Raw genomic sequence first — 21,313 nt, forward strand, 5'->3', positions numbered from 1 at the left:
CATTATACGCTCCCTGCCTCCAGCCTCACTGAATCTTTGCAGAGATTTCTCAGGCAGAAGGGCTGCAGTGTGAGGTTTGGGAGGAACTCGACCTACTCCGCTAACCCAGTGGCCTGAGCCAATCACAAAGAGGATTGGAACCTCGCTGAATGCCCCCCTTCCCATCTCCTCCCCCTGCAACAGCCTCCTGGAAAGAGGGACACTGGAGGGATGTGTTTGCAATTCAAATCCTTGGCTTTCTGCCTGCCTCTTTTCTTAATAAGAAGGCAGGAGCTGCTGTGAGGTGCAAAGGGGTCTTCCGAATTGCAGTGGCCCTAAGATCCGAAGATCCTTGCCTCTGCCTCTTTTATCTGATTCTGAAGCTAACGGGAGAAGGGTAAGGATGGTGGAGGCTTTCTGTGCTACGTGGAAGTTGACGGACAGTCAGAATTTTGACGAGTACATGAAGGCTCTAGGTAGGTAAAAATAAGATGTGCTTTCTCATCTTAACCTGCAGCTTCAGATACTTGCAGATTCCTTCTTCACCCATCAGGTTAGCAAGAGACAAAGACAGATCACATTGTCGTAATCAGGGTGCTAGGCTGTGTGTTTCTCACAGAATGGATATTTAAATGTAGCATTTGCCTGCTTTCTTGCCTAGGGCCAAATAACGGAGCATTTAGTATTCTGGGGAGGACATGAAGCTTCCGCGCCTTTTCCGCTTTTTCTTCAGCATCCTTTTACTATTTATGCTTCCAAATAAGCATCTGCTTATTATTACGGCTCAGTAGTTGTCCTGCATAATTGATGGGCTAAACATACTCTAATGAAACTTCCACTTTAGGACATAGATTCCAGAATAGGAAGGTAGATTCCTGCTTTGTGAGCTATTTTGGAAGTTGCAGCCAACTGTACTGCTTCCTTTTGCTATTTTAGGTGTGGGCTTTGCCACTAGGCAGGTGGGAAATGTGACTAAACCAACAGTGATCATCAGTCAGGAGGGGGACAAAGTGGTGATCAGGACTCAAAGCACATTCAAGAACACGGAGATTAGTTTCCATCTGGGAGAAGAGTTTGATGAAACCACTCCAGATGACAGAAACTGTAAGGTGAGGAGCTGCTCCTTCTCTGAGGGTGGGGATGGGAAGGAGAGAATAAAAGAGAGAAAGTCCCAATATTTCTTTTTTTCTAGATGATGGGAAGTGAAAAATATTCTCAGTATTTCACTTCAGAGAGAAGGACCAAGAGTTAATTTTGCATCCTAGTGTTCATAGCTTATATTCTGAATAATGGGCACCTACTATAGCTCAAATCTTGAATCTGTTTCTTTCTTTCTTTCTTTTTTTTTTTTTTTGCGGTACGCGGGCCTCTCACCGTTGTGGCCTCTCCCGTTGCGGAGCACAGGCTCCGGACACGCAGGCTCAGCGGCCATGGCTCACGGGCCCAGCCGCACCGCGGCATGTGGGATCTTCCGGACCGGGGCACGACCCCGTGTCCCCTGCATCGGCAGGCGGACTCTCAACCACTGTGCCACCAGGGAAGCCCTGAATCTGTTTCTTTACCATGTGTTTTTCTCATTTTATATTAAACCTGTATTTCAGAAAGTATTTAATAGTGTTCATTTGAAAGACTGCATTTTGTTTAATCTTTCTTTTGCCTCAGGTTGACTCAATCAATAGCTTGCCTCATTCTAAGACTCTGTTTAAAAGAGTAGGATGATTAGTCAGAAAGCACTAGTTCAGGATTTTTATTTCTAATAGGTAAATTTTTGCATTTAGATGTACACATTTCAATCAAATTATGAATTACTAGAGATTTTATAATAATGACTCTGGAAGCAACAGAGGAAATTGTACTACCTTGATAATTAGTTGATCACTATTTATTCAATTATCACTCTTTTAAAAATCAACTCAGGGACTTCCCTGGTGGCACACTGGTTAAGAATCCACCTGCCAATGCAAGGGACATGGGTTCAATCCCTGGTACAGGAAGATCCCACATGCCACAGAGCAACTAAGCCCGTGTACCACAGCTACTGAGCCCGTGTGCCACAACTACTGAGCCCGTGTGCCACAACTACTGAAGTCCGCACCTGGAGCCCGTGCTCCGCAACAAGAGAAGCCACTGCAATGAGAAGGCCGCGCACCGCAACGAAGATTAGCCCCTGCTCGCTGCAACTAGAGAAAGCCCACTCTCAGCAACAAAGACCCAATGCAGTCAAAAATAAATAAATAAATGTAAATAGATAAAAATCAATTCATTTGGCTTCCATATCAGAAATCTGATGTGTACCTATTGATATATTCTGCATTTTGTTGTTGGTTTCAGTCTGTTGTTAGCCTGGATGGAGACAAACTTGTCCATGTACAGAAATGGGATGGCAAAGAGACAAATTTTGTAAGAGAGATTAAGAATGGCAAAATGGTCATGGTAAGTAGGAGCAATTTCCCCTTCCTGCTTCATTGCCCACCCCTCACCCCCTCATTTCCCATCTCCTTCCCTGTCCCTCCCTCCCTCCTTTTCTCCTGTCTTTCCTTCTTAAACAACATTAAATCACTAGCAAGGTTCTTTAATCATGTGTAAAACAGGAGAAATAAAAATATCTTAGCTAATTGTTTCCTCCACTCTGCTTTTTTAATTACAGAAAAAGAGAAAAGTTCTACTTAAGTGTAGTTTTAAAAAGTTGCCATTGATTTAGCTAAAACTGTGGTAAAAGAACAGTTGTTGGATTACTGTAATGTCTAATCCTCCAATGAAATCTGAATATAAAACCAATCATCATGAAAATATAGAGATGATATTATATTATCATTTGCTGAAACTCAGAAAAATTACCTTATAGCTTCTGTAATAAATGAGAGCTTTAAACATTTTATATTTTAGTTTATAAAGGTTTCACAAGTTCAGTGCAGATAATTTGGAATATAACAGGAAAGTGTAACAAAAATATGAAAATCCTTTTTAATGTCCCCTTAGAACCATTTTGGTATTACTTCCTTCCAGTCTTTCTTTTTAATGCATCAGATAGCTTTAAAAACATGTCTATTCAATACTGGATAGTCATGTAAAAATTATAAAATAAAAAATAATTTAAAAATAATTTCTCTAAAATGGAATTTTGATGACATTGAAGTAGTCAATACATCATTTGTGGGGTTTTTTTGGTGGGGGGTTGCTTTACATATTCCTTCTAAGATAATAGCAGGAAGGGTCTTTTGGTTTTGTTATTTAAGACTATTGATTAGTTTTCTTCTCCTTCCCTTGACTACCAGCTAGCTGTTCTAGGTTGAGATAGAGGGCTTACATATTCATTCTTCATTTCCTGGGTGGAAGTGGGTGTGGGGAGCAGAGGGACAGTTTTCCTTTCATGTTGATGAACATTTGCCCACGTTTTCCTGCAGTGACCATCACCATCATCAAACAAACAAACAAACAAAAAAATTCATTTATAAAGGATTCAATCTGAAGTTCTCCTTTATGATTTTTTCTTTATTTTTTTCCTGAATACAGAAAAGTGGATAGCTCAGCTTTGGCATGTATGACGGTGATCAGGCAAGCCTGAGTTCAAACAAGGAAATGAAAGTAATGGATGACAAGGGCACACTATACTCTTGGAAATCACAGGACTACATGAAAATGATGAACACTAAAAAACACTAAATTTTGTAAAGACGATTTATAGCAATTCTTCAAGTTGGATTAGATACAAGAGCCCATGTTGCACATTATAGCCACATAACCACCAAGGTTCACATAGGCTACAACATGACAGCCAAAGCAACGAGAACGTTTGTACATTTACCTTTTCCTGCTGATTGTGGAACAAATCATTGCAAATACCATTTGTCCAAATAATTTGGGTTTTCAAAAAACTCTTCAAAATTTATCTAGGTCATGAATTGTAAAGTATCATGAAAACCTACTATAAATTTTATATACTTTTTAAAGCAGATAGCTAATCTGCTCCAATTACCCTGATAATTTAAGGCAAAAGGAATTCTTTTGACCTGAATCTAGATAATCTCAGTTTTTGCCTCATATTTCTTTTAGAGACATGAACTGTGTATACATGTCATTCACGAAGAAATGACATGAAGACTTACGCAACATTTAATGTTTGTAAATGCCATTATTCTTTTGTATAATACTTAAATCATATATATGATAATCTTTAAAATAACATAACATGATAATCTTTAAAATTTCCAGCTACTGATGTACCTGTGTAAGAAGATTTGGTTATCTTTTGAATCTTTCAGACTCTTACTTTTGGTGACGTGGTTGCCATTCGCCACTATGAGAAGGCATAGAAAACATCCTGATCTGGGGCTGGAGAAGTTCTACAATCTTTCTGTTTACCCAAGTCTCAGTGCTCTACTGCTGTTACAGCACGGCCGATCACTAATTAGAAGGTTATCCTTGGTGTGGAGGTGGAAAATGATGACTTCAAAACTTGTTTTAAAGACTTGTTACTGCAAGCAATCAAAGCCATTTTTGATCTGCAGATTTATCACATTTTATAATTCCTATTAAAATTGTAAACTACTTTTTTTTAAAATAAAGAAGGGAATACATTCTATAATTTCCAATGGAATGCAAATCAAATTGGAATAAAAATCTTACACCCATGAGAAATTTGTTGTTGTTGTTAATATCACTAATCTGGCTGGGAACTATATATTAGAGAGTTTTAAATAGCCTTTTTTTATGGCATAAAGTCAGGCTGGGGAAGTTAGCACTTTGTTTAAAATACTAATTTAAAAAATAAGCAGAAGCCCAGGGAAACGTGGAAAAATTTGGATTGGTACTTCTGTAGAGAATTGGGGATGTCCAGGATCCAAAGGAGCTTTGTTATGGTGGGCTGGACTGCACGAATGACCTCTTGCTACTAGAAACAGGCAGTCTGAAGAAGCAAGCTGATATACATGAAAATGTCTTATTAAAGAGTAAATATAATCAAAATCTCATATAATCAAAAGGGCATGTAATTCAAGCTTCTTATTGAAAGGTAAATAGGACCAGGGAGTGAATTTTATCTGAGACTATTGTAACCAAGTAGGACCCTATGGGGCCTTCCTGGGACAGGCCTCCCTCCATATCCTCTGCTTTAGCTCCTCTCTGAAGTACCTAGATAACAGTATTTGATGCACATTTCCTGAGTTGTTTTCCAGATGTGAAAACCCCCCACCAAATGGAAGATGTTAACTACTTGATGACCATGAGCACATAGCCCCCAGGCCTCCTGGAGCCTAAGGACTGATCATGTGAACGCTTGTGACACAACCCTGTTACCTCACCATCAGTCAGTCAGAGAATTGTGCATGAGTTGATCACATACCCTGCAACCCCACCTCCCTCACCTGGCTTTTAAAAATGTTTGGCCAAACACTTCGGGGAGCTCAGGGCTTTTAGGGCAGAAGCCACCTGTCTCCTCGCATGGCCCTGCAATAAACCTTTCTCTGCTCCAGACTCTGACGTTTCAGTTTGTTTGGCCTCATTGTGCATTGGGCACACGAACTTGTGCTAACACTATAAAGATGCATCTCCAGACAAGGACACTGAGCTGAACAAAGTCTATAAGTGCTAAAACGGATAAAATGGAGTGTGCAGAGGGCATTGTGTGTGTGTGTGCCAGTGTGTCTGTGTGGTGGTGGGGAAGCAGGGGTGTGCGAGGTTGGTGGAACTGAGTTGACCAAAGGAAAGTAAATATCTGTTTATGACTGGCTAAGATTTGCATTTGTAAAGTACAAATATTATTTCGTATTTCACTGTTTATAAGACAATTTTTGTACATGTTTTCAAACCCACAATGTGAAGCAGGTAAGGCAGATATTATTATTTTTACTTTACCGATGAGGAAACTGAAGATTCGATTAACATGTCCAAGTTCTCTTGACTAGTGAATAATACTGAGAAATGCAAACCTTGCAATCTTCCTGCTTATTTCTTCTCAAAAATTAATATTTCAGCTAAATTTTCTTTTGAAACAAAAATGTAAGATTTTATTTTCCCTGAATTACTCCTTAGGAAAACTTTCCCGTTAGCCTCTGTGAAGGCTGGTGCAAGGGGCAGGGAAAGGGTAAATATTTTTCAGGACAAACATTCAGTATTCATTTTTAATCAACCCAATATTTTCATTAAGTTTCTATAAGTTAATTCAAAGTCCAATTAACTTACAGATATAAGTTTGAGGAAACTTCCCTTAACTTACACAGTTCAACACAAAGATACTAGTACCTGACTATTGTATTACTTATAACTACTGCAGTAAAGAGTAGAAAAAATCTAAAGTGCAGCTATAGGATTTGACACGTGAATGTACAATTATTACTGAATGTCAGGATATGATGGTCTAGCTCAAGTTACCATTACTAAAACCAGAGTCTACCTTTGTCTTTAAAAGCATGAAACAGAACATAGAGAGGGTGTTTGCTCCAATAGCTCTGAAAACCTTCGTCTCTGCTTCTGGAGGAAGACTGCTTTCTCTTGGTGATTTCAGCCTATGCTCTGATAGAAGCACGGCTTCTGGCCTCTCTATTCTTAAAAATACAAGGGCAAGGATAGGGATTTAGCTTCGTCTCATTATAATGAGGTCAAATAACATCCTGGCATTCATTTCCGTAACAACTGTCTGAAAAATGGAAAAGTTTTGGGATGGCCTAGTGGGAAGCAAAGTTACACTGGGTTAAAAGCTCAAGAGTTGCAGCGGTAGATCAAATGCAGTTTTCTAGGAAGACAAATAACAAGGATATTTACTTCCTAAATGTTTACAAGGTAGTTACAAATCATTTTCCTTCAAGCTATATTCTATCTCATACAGTAACCTGCCAAGGTACTAGCTTTTCTGGTTTGCCTCTTTAAAATTTTTTCAACGCATCTGAAAAGGAAAAACTACTAAGCCCAAAGGCAATTTGACTAACTGGCCCTGGAAGAACATCTCTGAAATTCCAAGATCTCAGATACTGACTATGCTAAAGGTTGTCTTGTGAAATCTAGTCACGAACCACTTTGTCACTGGTGCAGTCTCTCACCCAGATACACACGCTCACAACAAATTACACCTACACCTGGAACATGGGGACCTACAAATACGTGCCCAGGTGTGAGGTATACACCCAGAGATGGTAAGGCACTCTAGCTTTGTGCTCCTCAGAGAGAGGGTATAAAGGAAAACAAAAGAAAGCAGAGGGAGTCAAAGGGAGGATAGTGTTTCTACCCATTAACTCAATATGTTGCCTTTTTAAAACTGCAAGCACTTCTTAGGTTTCAAAATGTGTATGCCATATTTTATGCTTACTTAAGAAGAATTATTTCACAACCAATTTACTTCCAGTAAAGCTGACTGAAAATTGGCAAAAGAAGAGTGAGAATTGCTATTTTTACAATTTTTAAAAATCCTTTTTCTGTCTTTCAAAATGCTTGTCCTAGAAACATGCAAGTTATATTGCTGTCCTTAGAGTTGTTCTCTCACATCCATTTTCCTTTTTTTTTTTTTAAATCTTGCTCCATTTTCCTCCACACTCTTGAGGTTGTTGACTGAGAAACTCCAAGGACAATTTCTTCCACAATAGGAAAGCACTTCGGTCCTCCAAAGGCTTTTGATTCATCCTAAAGCTGAAGCAGAACTTGAACAGCCCTGGCAGCATATGAAGCATAAAATAGAGGCACCCTAACTCCCATTTCAAAGCCCGTTTCATGAGACACTTTCCCATTAAATTACACAGCATACAAAATAAGGTTTTCTCTGTTGGGAAACAAATACACTTTACAACATCTTTTATGAGGTTAGTAATTCTGGAGGGTTTTTTCTTCTTCAGAGGAATTCCACGCCCTACAAATTTAAACTACATGTTCCCTTATCTTAAAGAAGTCAGCATCCTCATAAATGGTAATAGAAGGACCACAGAACCCAATGAAGTTTGGGGATCTTGGCTCCTTTGTCAGACTGAGTATCTTCAAAAATTCCTTGAAGAGTAAAATCAACCAGTTCTATGATTTTTGTATATCTCTGGAATGCATAGAATATGGTTCTGAGACATTGTTCTCAGTTTCAAAAACAAAGAAAAAAAGCCAAACGAATAAAAAACTGAAACCTAGTGTTTTCTGAGCAGTGGTTCTCAAACATCACCATCACTTTAGCGTCACGTAGAGGACTTGTACACACAAACGACTAGGCTTCACCCTCAGAGTTTGTGGCTCAGTAGGTCCCTGCCCGGCCTGGGAATTTTCCCTTCTAACTAGACTTCCCAGGTAGTGCTGACACGGCTGGTCGAGGGCCCACACTCAGATCCACTGTATCCCAAATCTCTGCTGACCTAGTTCAAGTTGAGACACTTCGAGGTTCTCTGCATCACTTCTGCAGAGGAGTCCCATGCGCTCAGGGTCAGGTGGCACTTAGGGAAGATGATCTGCGAGGGGTTGCTCCAAGCACATTCCTTCCCAGGCCAGTTACTGACGTTGAGACACAAACAGCAACGGGAAAAGCCAGATTATAGCTAGACAGCTGTTGAAAGTCAACCGAACCTACTCATTAAGGACTCTGCCCTCTCACGTGACCACTGGGCGTCAACCCCAGCAGAGGTCTTCCTCCTCCCCAGCCCCGGACCCTACGGTCGTGTGGAGCCCCGGGACTGTAATAGGTCTCCCAGGCCCGTGGCCGCGACCCGCGATGGCGCGGCTGGGCGCGCTCGTCTGCTGCCTGCTGGCTGCTTGGCACTGCCGCCCCGGCCTCGGACTGCCTCTGGCTCCCGCTGGCGGCCCGAGTCCCAGTCCGGCGGTGGGTGAGTCGTCTGTACCCTTATCCTGCTGGGAGCTGCCCGGGAGCGGCGGCCAGAGCGCCTGCGCAAAGCCGAGAAACGTGCGTGTGGGCAGCAGTGGCCCCAGCCAAGGCTCTGGGCTGCGACTCCCCCTTCGGGGCGCGGGGAGGGCGAGGGCGACGGAAGGACACGAGCGCCAGCTCGGCTCGGCGGGGAGGCCGGGACTGGCTGCGGACAGTGGGGGCCGCTGCTCCTCCCGTGCAGTTGTTTTCGCTTTGCGTCTCCAGGTGTGTTTTGTGCCCGGAGGAAAGGAAGGAAAAACTGGGTGTCTCAAGGAAAAAAGAAGCTGGGGGCTGGGTGTCCCGCATTTCCAGAGGCCCCGAATCTGCCCAGAGCAGAGGGGGAGCTGCGGGGTTTCAGCTTCTCAGCAGCATAAATTTCAGTGGGACTGAGTTTCTTCTGTTCTGCGCGTCAAATTTGGTGGTCTTTTCTTCCCACCCCTCCAACCCCAGCGGTTGCGGCCCTGGCGCTCCGCGCTGGTTAGTCTACGTTAGAACGCACGGGGCCTTCACTTTACCTGGACGCCCCTGGGCTCCCCGCCGGCAGGGCCGATGTTAATTCATTCCCAACGCTTAGCCCAGCGCCTGTACAGAAGTGGTTCTCAAAGTGGGGTCCGGCACCAGTAGCACCAGCATCGCTTAAACGCGTTAAAAATGCAAGTTTTTAGCCCCATCCCAGACCTGCCAAACCCGAAACTCTCGGAGAATTGAGCCCCAACGATCTGTTTAACAAATCGTCCAGGTGATTGTGATAGATGCTAGAGTCTGAGAACCACTGGTCCAGAATGGATAAACGTTGGATGAGAGATTTTGTGATGCCACCTGAGCCTTCAGTGCTAAAGGTCAAGGTGCCCACCCTCACCTCCCTGACTCAACTGAAAACATAATTGCTTTGTTATCTAGAGGGGGCGAAATGGGATGGGTGGAGTTGTGTTCTGTGGTTTGGTCATAGCTGTCTCTGAAACAGCTTAGTACTTGGCTCGGAAACCTCCTCTCTTCTCCATCACTTGACTCTCACATGATTTCGGAAATGCTCTGGGCAAAAAATGCCTCCTGTTTGTTCAGGAGCCAAGTCCTCATGACTCAGCTGTCAGGCAGTTGAAAGCAAGAACTGTCAATCTTATTTCCCAACTGTCAGTGGTAACAAGAAATTGTCCTCAAATACTTATGCATGCTGCTGGCTTCTGCCTTCATTAAAGCTGTTTTTCTTTAATTATGTGGCTGTCTAGGATTTTGAGATAAAATGTCCTAGGATGCAGGAGGCCCACCCATGGCAAATGCACCTTTTGGTTTTAAGGATCCGATTGCTGAAGGCCTCAATGACAGCTTTCTGGGGTCTAGTGAGTCTCCACTTCACACCGCCCTGTTTCTGTAGGGAAGCTACACCTGGGGAAGAGAGAGGGAGAGGGGGAACCAAGGTTCAAAGACCTGCTGAAGTGTCCATTCAGCAGGTTCACATTGGATATATTAATTCATATGCTTTCTGCTTGATGTGACCTTCTCTCTCCCCCTGTTCCCACCCCAAATGCTAGGACTTCTTTACACCGTGGTGTGTGTGTGTGTGTGTGTGTGTGTGTGTGTGTGTGTGCGCGCGCGCGCCAATTCCCGGTCTCAACTTTCTGTACTGTCAAGTCCCAGTGGTCAGAGGACAATAGCCCAGGGAGACTTCACCTGGTTGTGTTTGCCACAATTTTTTAGATTTAGTAAGTCAGGACCTGATGGAGTATTTGGTAGGAACTGACATTATAAAGAAATAAACAAAAACACCTATTTTAAACAACAACCATATGTCCAAACATCTGAATTATGATATACTAGCTTCTTTGGGATACATTATCCCAAAGATAAAATAAGATTGTTTTGAGCATTTATCCAGATATGTTTACAAAACACACACACACATGCACATATACATATGTGGGAATCTTTTTAAAGATTATCTGCAGAACAAGAAAACAATTGTTGTGTAGTGAAAAGAACACTGGACTGCGAACCAGAGAATCAATTGAAGTGTGGGCTCTGCCACAGGCCAGGTCTCTGGCCTTGGACACACACACACACACACACACACACACACACACACACACAGTATTTTGTATAAATTTCATTAGAGGTGGGACGTGAGGCCTCCAGAGGTTCATTATTCATAAATCCCAGGTTAAGAACCTGTCAGGGCTCCATTCTTGGCTTCTATTTAAAGACACCCTTCAGTGCACCTACATAATTATTCCTCACTTATCTGTCTAGCAATCCAATGTAGTGGAAAGGGCGCTAGACTGCAAGTCTGGAGAGACAGGTTCCATTTCAGCTTTCATTACTGAGTCACCATGTGATATTGAGGAAATTCTGAATCTGCCTGTGCCTAATTAAAGAATGTTTGTTGAGGACCTACTATAGGTCAGATGTATTCTGGATGCTGGGGATATATAAATCCAGGTAATAGGTTACATCAGAGGAATGTGTCCTTAATGTGTTTCCAGTTTTGTTTTACAAAGTTTAATATATTAATAATTTCATGTCCCTTACTTGTCACAGTATCCCCTATAGGTGTAGCTGTTATCTATCTTACACCAGGCAAGTGAGACGGAAGGACTTCTGTTTTCTGGAAGGACATTTGAATGTGAGCACGCACAGAGAGGTACTGTGTGCAGTGGTTAAGAGCCGTGTGGACTCTGGAGTCAGATTTCCTGAATTGCTGTCTTGGTTCTGCTGCATATGACATAGGTGACTTGCACTTAATTTCTGAGTGCTGCAGTTCCTTACCTGTAAAATGGAAATAATGGTCAGTCAATACACGTAAAGCATAAGAAACAGTATTAAACTTACAGTAAGTACTCAGTACATTTCAGCTACTACTTGGAAATGAGGAAATTCAATCTCAGATGCAAGCTTGACATTACAAATGAATAACAATACAACTAATGTTGAGCTTACCAGATGCCAGGCTCTTTCTGCTACTAAGTCACTTAACCCTCATTCAGTAGACAATAATATTATTCCCATTTTACAGATGAAACAGGCCGAGATCATACAACTAGATTAGGAAGAAGAGCTTGGATTTGAAGTAAGGCGGTCTGATTCCAGAGCCCCCATCCTTAACCATAACACTGTGCTGTTCTGTGTGTAGTTGACTACATACCTTAACATTCTATGAATAATAATGTACATATTTACGTAAAATAGAGATGCAGTATATATTTATACCCCAAGGAAGGGCAGCCACCAGGATGATTCTGAGCTATCTGCCAAACCACTTTATGTGCTGGGTAAAGTATGTCCAAGCTGGAAAAAGAGTTGCAGTACTTTCTGCATTATGGAAGGAAATAACTCTTGGCAAATGTTTTCAAATGGGGGCTGAATACCAAGTAATTGACCGTAAAGACTATTTAATGACTACTTTGTTCTGGATCTTCTGTCTACCACTTCTTAGCTGTGAACTTAAATGTGTTATAAAATTACAACAACTTTGCAAAGAAATAACATCCTAAATATAGTACACCTTTTCCACCTTAAGTAAACTGCTTTCAGTTTTCTACTTTATTATCCAGCTTTGGGCTTTATCCAAGGTGCATACTTAGCTTTTATCATTTGTATAGATAAAAGTTTGCATTCTACTTTGCTCCCTGCTTCTGGTGTAGTACTGCTGCTATGTCACTTCTGATGTTTCCTATTGTAAATTGGTCCTAATCAGAGTGAGCTCCAAATTCAAAGTGTGAAAAAGTCTCAATATTAAAACAGTTTATTGGTCGCATATGAGAAGGCAGCAAAATCACTGAAGATATATGTGAATTAAGTATAAGCAAACTTGAGGGCCCTTCAAAATGAGGGGTCAGATTTTGTCTCTGCCATTTATTAAGCTGTATATACTAGAGCAAATTTTCTAACTGATCCAGCATTAATTTCTCAACTCTAAAATGAGAACAGTGATTCCTACTTCAGAGAGTAGTTTTGAGAATGAAATGACACAGTATATTTAAATTGCTTATTACAATGTCTGGCACATAGTAAATACTTAATAAAGAGAGATACTACTATGATTAACCTGTGTTTCCTTCAATGAAAGAATCTTTCTCAAGATGATTTCCAATCAGGGGTGCTATCAAGTGAGTCTTGGGCTTCTCCCTGAAAACCCAGTGGAAGCATCTTCTTTAACAAATGCTTCCCTTAATATTATAAACATCTTATACAAGTGTATGATAGAAGATGTTCCTCTGTTAAATAGCTTTTAAGAACCTCTGGCAGTTGGCTATTTTGGGCTGAAAGCTAAACTGAAGACTCTTTTTTTCATTAATATTGAGAGGCAAGATTTTACAAGAAATTAGGAGTGAGATTTATTAGTTACAAGTTCTGCAATCTATTCACTGTGTGACCCTAATAAAACACATATTTTTGTCCATTTTTCTACAAGAAAATAAATAAATTCTAAAACCTTAAATTCTACAAGGAAGGAGACATGCTATTAAGATACAATATGGGATTATTATTGACTTGCCAGAAGGATGTCTCCATATATATCACTATGCAAACTTATGTTTGTCCTGTAGTCTTTATTAAGTAGTCATGCTTTGAGGGACTTCATCAGTTCTGATGTGTGTAAATAGTAAATTCTAGTAAAGTCTTCCTATTGTCTTTAGAATCCTTATTTCTGACAGGGAGTGTATTTAACTTCAGGGCATATGAATATTTAAATGACTAAGGCTTTCCTCTATCACAGGGTGGAGCAACTGTCTCGTCATACTGTAAATATTGGTATGGGAATTCCAAAAGAGAAGTAGGTTTAACCGCATTTATTTTCTCATCACCAGGACAGTTTTGGCACGTGACTGACTTACACTTAGACCCTACTTACCACATCACAGATGACCACACAAAAGTGTGCGCTTCCTCGAAAGGTGCAAGCGCCTCCAACCCTGGCCCTTTTGGAGATGTTCTATGTGATTCTCCTTATCACCTCATTCTGTCAGCATTTGATTTTATTAAAAATTCAGGACAGGAAGCATCTTTTATGATATGGACAGGGTGAGTGATTATATAAATACCCTTAGTTACTCAGTATGTATCTACAGTGTCCTAAAGTTCATTAGAATGCCGAATTTCATAAGAATATATATTACGTTTTAAGAATTCTTGGGGTTTAAAAAAATACTAGATCAAATTAATCAACATTATTAGGGATAAGAAAAACTTTAAAAGACCCAGTTTTGTTTCTCTGTTTGCTTGTTTAGAATACAGGCTCTAGAAATATGTCCATGTTAACTAAGAGATGAATCCATAAACAGCGTATTTGTGTCAGTGTCTTGAGGTGTTTATTAATGTGATAATAGGTCTTGATTAAATAATCCAAAAACAAAAGGCAACAATGGGAGTTAACCTGTGATAGCGATTTTGCAAACATCATCGTCTGGTGGTGTAATTAACAAATTCCATCCATCATGACAGAGTGAAGAGGCCTAATATTTCCTGGACCTGAAGTAATGACCGTGGCACTGTTTTAATTTATACATTGTAACTCATTTAATCTTCACAATGGATATTATTATTCCCATTTTACAGATAAGGAAATGAAGGCACTGAGTATCTAAGTAACTTGCCCAAGTGCACACAGCTAATAAATGGCAAACCTGGCACTTTTGGCCCTGGAATCTGTGCTTTTAATTGCTAAAAATTTTTGCCTCTTATAAATCTTCAGTCAGGCAGTGAAATAGACTGAGATTTCCAGTTTATCTTTTGTATTTCACAAATTTTCTTTTGTATAGGCTTCCCTGTGGGACAAAGGTAAATGAAGAGTAGTTTATCAACTCTTTATCATCTGTTGATTTATAGTGGAATTTGACAATGACAATACAGCAAGGCATTACACGGGAGTCTAGTGACTTTTATAGCAACTGATTTTGTTTTCTATGATTCTGTCTCCTTTTCAGGGATAGCCCACCTCATGTTCCAGTGCGTGAACTCTCAACAGACACGGTCATAAATGTGATTGCTAATATGACCACCACAGTCCAGAGTCTCTTTCCAAATCTCCAGGTTTTCCCTGCACTGGGTAATCATGACTATTGGCCACAGGTAAACTTGACCACAACTTCTGGAAATGCTTAAAGGATTTTTTCCATCAATAGTGTCAAAATTATGCTGATAACTAGCCGATGATAGGGCGTGGGAGGGGCGCTCCTGGAGGTGGAGTTTGCTCTTAATGCTAACCGTCGAGGAAGGCAAGACAAGTGCTTTGGGGACTTGAAAGGGACTCCTAATAGTTCATAAAAAGTTATATCCAGGGCTTCCCTGGTGGCGCAGTGGTTGAGAGTCCGCCGGCCAATGCAGGGGACACGGGTTCGTGCCCCGGTCCGGGAGAATCCCGTGTGCCGCAGAGCAGCTGGGTCCGTGAGCCATGGCCGCTGAGCCTGCGCGTCCGGAGTCTGTGCTCCGCAACGGGAGAGGCCACAGCAGTGAGAGGCCCGCGTACCGCAAAAAAAAAAAAAAAAAAGTTATATCCATAGCGAGATTTTGGAATCAAATTACCTAGTTTGTGAGTTATTAATTCTTGATTTCCTTTGTATTCTTCCTCAGTTTCTCCTTTCTTTTGAATAATTTTGTTCATTTGAATTTCCATGTTCAGGTTAGCAAAAACGGTTAATGTTGACAAATGTTTACATTTTTCAGAATTTCTGTTAGGCCTACTAAACTACCCATACTCTGACCTAAGCTGGATTGTGATTAAAAACAAAAGCATAGAAAATCATCATAAGAACCCAAAAGGGAGGTCCATGTTCAAGATGTGATTCAAGGTAGAGAGCATGTTCAGAATATTTTTTATGCCTGATACGGCCCAGGCTTCAACCTATTAGGGTGGCTGTTTATTAAACAGCCTGTGCATAACAATCGGATAGCAGCGCTGGTTACAGCGATCTGCTATAGCAGTGTAGAATCTTAGATTTGTTCAGATTCAAGAGATCTTAGAGATTGTTGTTTAGTTCAGGGCTTGGCAAACTAGAGCCTGTGGTCCGAATGCAGTGTGACACTTGTTTTTGTAAATAAGGTTTTGCTGGAACACAGCCATGGCTATGCTTTCTGTTTTGCCTGTGACTGCTTGTGTACTGTAACAGCAGAGTAGAATAGTTGCCACATTGACTATGTGGCCCAGAAGCCTAAAGTAATATTTATTTTTTGACCCTTCATAGAAAAAGTTTGCTGACCCCTTGTCTAGATGAGCTCTTCATTTTACAAAAGAGAAAACTGAGGCCCAGAAATGTTAAGTTGCTTGTTCCGGTGCTCGCAATCACTTAGTGGGAGAGCCCACATCCTGGATCTTTTGTGTTCAGTTAAACAAACATCCTTTCACACATCCTTTACTCTTGCCAGACTAACATATCAATATTTCCTAAACATTATATTTACTTTCATGCCTTTCTTTGTCTACATTTTTCTTTTGGTTTAGCATATCTTTTCCATCTCATGTCCAAAGGCTGCTTAATGAAGGTTTTGATTATAATAGTTAATGAATGTGAATAATGTGACTTTGAAAAGTTGCACTCTATGATGACCTTAAGTTTCAAGTGACTTCTTGAGCCCGGCCTCCTGTCTTGAGATGAACAATATGTGAGTCTTTGCGAGTTGGCCTTTCAACCAGTGGTCAGCTTTTGTTACTGTTGAGATGTTAGACCACACAGGGCAGAGGCTTGGGAATGGGCAATCTCCAGGAATCAGAGGTTACACACATTGTTTTTACATGCTTTATGTGACAGGCAGACTGTTGTAATAGAAAACGTGTGGGGTTTAGAGTCACAGTCACTGGAAGTTAAAAACCTGTTCTGTCCTGCTTCTAATAGCTTGAGCAACTTGGATAATGCACATAATTATCCCTGATCATTTGTAAACAAGAGCAGTAATACCTACTTTGCAAAGTTTTGGGGAGAATTAGCGACACTATGTGGAAAGGGCATAGTTTCCTACCTGGCACATAATAAGCCCTCAGTAAGTGAAGTGGTGGTTTTGCAGCATGAAGCAGTGACATGGGACACATGTTTCCTAACTCCCCTGAGGACTGGTTTTATTTTACTTTTATCTCTGCCTTCTTTCTGCAAAGCCAAATCTTATAATAATTCAAGATATAGATGCTATCCAACTTCTAAAATATATCCGATTATATGTACAGCTAGGATAAACTGGCAGCCTTTATACCTTAAACAGTTAATTTTTTTCTCTTCCTAGCTTATGACCTTATACCTGAAAACCTTCTATTATTCTACTGCCGTCCTTCCATCCCAGTTTCAGGAAGGTCAGATGTAACACGAAAGCCCTACAACAAATTCTCCTGGAGACTTCTCATATCTGAGATCAAATTCCAGTGAATGTTAGTAACAAATAAATCGGATGTGTTATTTCTCCACTAAAACCCCATAAACATGTATTTAAACATAGCTACATCAACATACAAATACAGACGCAAATTCCCACCCACTACATCAGAAGTAGATATTTGTGTGGACAGCCCAGGGATTTCTTCCCATTGACAGGCAAGGAAGCAGTCTGGACCAGGGTCCTCAGGTACTCCTACAATGGCAAGGCTGGTGCTACCAAACTGGTGAGTGGGTCACTTCCCATTGTGCAATAGATAACTGGATGTAAGAGTGATGGTAGAAAGACCTGGGATTTAGACCCAGCTCTGGGACTGACCAGCTCTCCCTGGATAAATCACTTAACTTCTCTGGTGCTCATGTTTTTCATACTTAAAATAGACAGAAAAATCTAGAGCAATGTTTATATAATTTTGATTCTACATGACCATACCAGTATCTTGGCATCCATCCCAATGTAAACAAATGGCTAAGATATTAGGTTTTTGATGATGATGATGATAATTACCAATTTTTAATCAGAATTTAGATTGGCCTAAGCCATTGTGTAATTTTCAGACAGATGACTCTGATCGCTGACACGAATTGAAAATATCCTTTGGATAATCAGTTTCAGTTAAAAGAAGTCATTTGCTTATTACTTGCCCTGAATATATTCGTATTTTCATTATGTATTAAGCACATGTATTAGGAACTAATGTGACTTGGGTGTCATCTTTAAAAAAAAAATAAACTAAGAATTTTAATTACTGATGACAGGGAAACTCCTTTAAGAAATAGGTCTGTGTCACCAATATAGAGAAGGAAATGAAGAGAGTGAAGAAAATGGCTTCAGTTTTTTACCATAATTTTTTGAAATGAAAAATAGGAATAATTACCCAATTTCACAAATGATTTCTGGGTTTTTATTCAGTATGTACTTTCTTGAAGTTTTTTTTCTTCCCCTGCGCTTATGTCACCATAAAGATACTTTATTATAATATGATAAAATAGGATGATAAAAATACGGTGTAATGTATTATACATATATTATTTTAAAAAATCAGAACGATATGATTTAGGCTGACATAAAGAGACTTCAAATCAAAAACATGTTTTTCTCTTTCTAACTTACTTTACTCTGTATGACAGACTCTAGGTCCATCCACCTCACTACAAATAACTCAATTTCGTTTCTTTTTATGGCTGAGTATTATTCCGTTGTATATATGTGCCACATATTCTTTACCCATTCATCTGTCGATGGACACTTAGGTTGGTTCCATGTCCTGGCTATTGTAAATAGAGCTGCAATGAACACTGTGGTACATGACTCTTTTTGAATTATGGTTTTCTCAGGGTATATGCCCAGTAGTGGGATTGCTGGGTCACATGGTAGTTCTATTCTTAGTTTTTTAAGGAACCTCCATACTGTTTTCCATAGTGGTTGTATCAGTTTACGTTCCCACCAACAGTGCAGGAGGGTTCCCTTTTTACCTCACCCTTATAGCACGGGGAACTCTACTCAGTGCTCTGTGGTGACCTGAATGAGAAGGAAATCTAAATAAGAGAGGATATATGTATACGTACAACTGATTCACTTTGCTGTACAACAGAAACTAACACAACACTGTAAAGCAACTCTATACTCCAATAAAACAAACAAAAAATCAAAAACGTGTGGTTATAAGTCTTCATTCAAGAAGTTAAAAAGCTTTATACTAGTATTAACATTCCAGAGGACTTTGTTTAATTCTGAAATCCATCTCCTAGGCATGCTACACCAGGTCCCACATATTCAGGCTAAAACCTGCCTTCAGTGTCTCTATAATAAGCATATTCTCACGTCCATTCTATACCCCAGTCACGCTGAAACAAGGGCTTGTTTCTGTATATGGCACTGTGTTGGTGTCTGAGCCATTATTTTTGCTTTGATTCCCTTTCTTGTCAACTTGATGAAATCATTATTCAAGTTCTGGTTCAAATGCTCTTTTCACTCTCCCTGCTGACTCTCTGGGCTAGACTTGATTGTTCTTGCTTTTCCACTCCCAGAACCCTTGTGGTGGTACCTAGCACATTGTCTTACAGATGATTGGTTGCATTTTGTCCTCCATCTCCCCAGTTAAGTTGTAAATCCTTGAAAATCAAGTCTATCTAGTATTCCTGCATCTCCAGATGCCTAACATAGTAGTAACTGCTCAAGTGATATTTACATTAATTCATCCACATATCTTCAGAGTTTCACTGGTGGATTATATTGTTTGTGGCCAGGATCAACTGCCTGTATTCACCAGCAAGGTGTACAATGCAGTAGCAAGCCTCTGGAAGCCATGGCTGGATGAAGAAGCTATTAGTACTCTAAGGAAAGGTAAGTGAAAGATTTACTCATCCCTATTTTATCTCTATTTTTTATCTCAGTTCATGTTGTTTAGACTTAGATCTTTAATGTTTGCTTGGGTGTGCCAATTCTGCAGAGTCCCTGTGCCCAGTTTCTCTGGAGGCCTTATCATGTTTGAAAGCCGGGGAGTGGCATGGATGGTGAGTGGGCCCAGGGTGAAGAAAGCAGGGTCAGGGTCCCAGTGGCTGAAAGTGCCACGGGAGCAGGGTGTTCTGTCACCACTGGTTCACAGGTGTGAGTGGGGTTATACCTTTAAGCCTCATCTCACCTGAGATTGTAGCAGCTCTGGTTTATCTGACATTTCTTCCTCAGTATTCTCTGGCAAGATCCATGTGTGTTCCCATTCTTTGGATTTTAGATTTCACAATATCTCTTATCTTAATTCCCCAAACATACAAAAGTAGAAGTTGATGTATTAATCTTTCTTTTATAAAATTCAGTACCTCATTGCCTAGTGCCAAAACATTTAGTTATCTTTTCAAGTGAATGTTGGATACAACTGTTGTTACCTCAATTTGTGGAAGTGGCAGCATTGGACTTGACACATAGTAGGTTTTCAATAAATGTTTGTTAAATCTGATTCTTATCCAATGACAGCCTATGTATGTGCAAACTAAAGAATAAGAAATAAGTATAACTTGCCTAAATGGATTGAAAACCTTAATTAAGATTTTGCTTTCACAGTGTATATGTATCTGTGTGTGTATTATTCCAGAATGTGTTTCAAATTTGTTTTTATAGGTGGCTTTTATTCACAGAAAGTTTCAACTAATCTGAACTTTAGGATCATCAGTCTCAACACAAACTTATACTATGGCCCAAATATTGTGACCCTAAATAAGACTGACCCAGCAAATCAGTTTGAATGGCTAGAAAATACACTGAACATCTCTCAGCAAAATAAGGAGAAGGTAGATGCCATAGACCAACATCATCATGGGATGAACAGAGGGTTAAACTTGTATACTTATTAGACTTGAGTGGGGTCAGGTATTAATAAAAGTATTAAAATTTAAAGATATTCTTACATGAAACACTTTGTGATTTGCCTCTGCTGTTGTTGCTTGTTTTATTTTGCTTTTATTGCTCTGGGGATTGATTGACATCTGTTGATATTTTTTTTAAAAATTTGAGCAATGTCACAGTTACCTTATATCATAAACCATGTAGTTCCAATAGACAAGTGCAAATATAGGGCCATTAATAGTTTCATAATTTCATCTTTTTTTTGGTAAATAAATAGGAGAAATGGTATATTTGCTTTCTAAAATTTAATTCATATACTTTCAATCTTGGGTATCTAAATCATTTTGTTGTGAAAAATGTGTGAAAAGATTCTCATCAGTCCTCTTTGTGTTTCTTTCTCCAGGTGTACATCATAGCTCATGTTCCAGTGGGGTACCTGCCTTATTCAAGGAGCATCACGGCAATGAGAGAATACTATAATGAGAAATTGATAGATATTTTTAGAAAATACAGTAACATCATTGCAGGACAATTTTATGGACACACTCACAGAGATAGTATTATGGTTCTTTCAGATAAAAAAGGTAATATAACATTCTATTTGCATCTCCTCAGTCCAAGATGCTAGAACAAAATAGTAAAAATCCATTAATTTTTACTGATCCAGTAAATTAAAAGTTTTATTAAATCTACCTGCCAGCACCTGCTTTTTCTCAGTTACCTTCTGTGAGTGATGGCAACTGTCCAAATCATATTTAGTCCTGCCACTGGGTTTCTTCCTTTTAGCTCCACAAGGCCGTCATCATTTGACTGCTGTTG

The 21,313-nt window shown here is 40.0% G+C and overlaps 2 protein-coding genes across 4 annotated transcripts in view; both read left to right on the top strand.

The window, feature by feature from the left end:
- Nucleotides 1-382: 382 nt before the first annotated feature.
- FABP7 (fatty acid binding protein 7) lies at nt 383-4,292 on the top strand (the record flags this gene model as incomplete). The annotated part of the gene is made up of 4 exons (XM_079939721.1): nt 383-455; nt 916-1,088; nt 2,311-2,412; nt 4,242-4,292. The coding sequence occupies 4 exons, from the start codon at nt 383-385 to the stop codon at nt 4,290-4,292; spliced, it is 399 nt and encodes a 132-aa protein (XP_079795847.1).
- A 4,121-nt stretch (nt 4,293-8,413) lies between these two features.
- SMPDL3A (sphingomyelin phosphodiesterase acid like 3A) overlaps nt 8,414-21,313 on the top strand; it is a 33,908-nt gene continuing 21,008 nt past the window's right edge. For 2 of the 3 annotated variants that reach the window (XM_079939569.1, XM_079939568.1), the window contains exons 1-6: nt 8,414-8,762; nt 13,603-13,816; nt 14,719-14,863; nt 19,402-19,498; nt 20,270-20,439; nt 20,898-21,078. In XM_079939569.1, coding sequence (XP_079795695.1) covers nt 8,651-8,762; nt 13,603-13,816; nt 14,719-14,863; nt 19,402-19,498; nt 20,270-20,439; nt 20,898-21,078 — 919 coding nt within the window. In that variant the 5' untranslated portion in view covers nt 8,414-8,650. The remainder of the gene's footprint in view (nt 8,763-13,602; nt 13,817-14,718; nt 14,864-19,401; nt 19,499-20,269; nt 20,440-20,897; nt 21,079-21,313) is intronic. The other variant, XM_079939570.1, reaches the window with a different exon arrangement.

The sequence above is a fragment of the Stenella coeruleoalba genome, assembly GCF_951394435.1.
Source record: "Stenella coeruleoalba genome assembly, chromosome: 12".
NCBI lineage: Eukaryota > Metazoa > Chordata > Mammalia > Artiodactyla > Delphinidae > Stenella > Stenella coeruleoalba.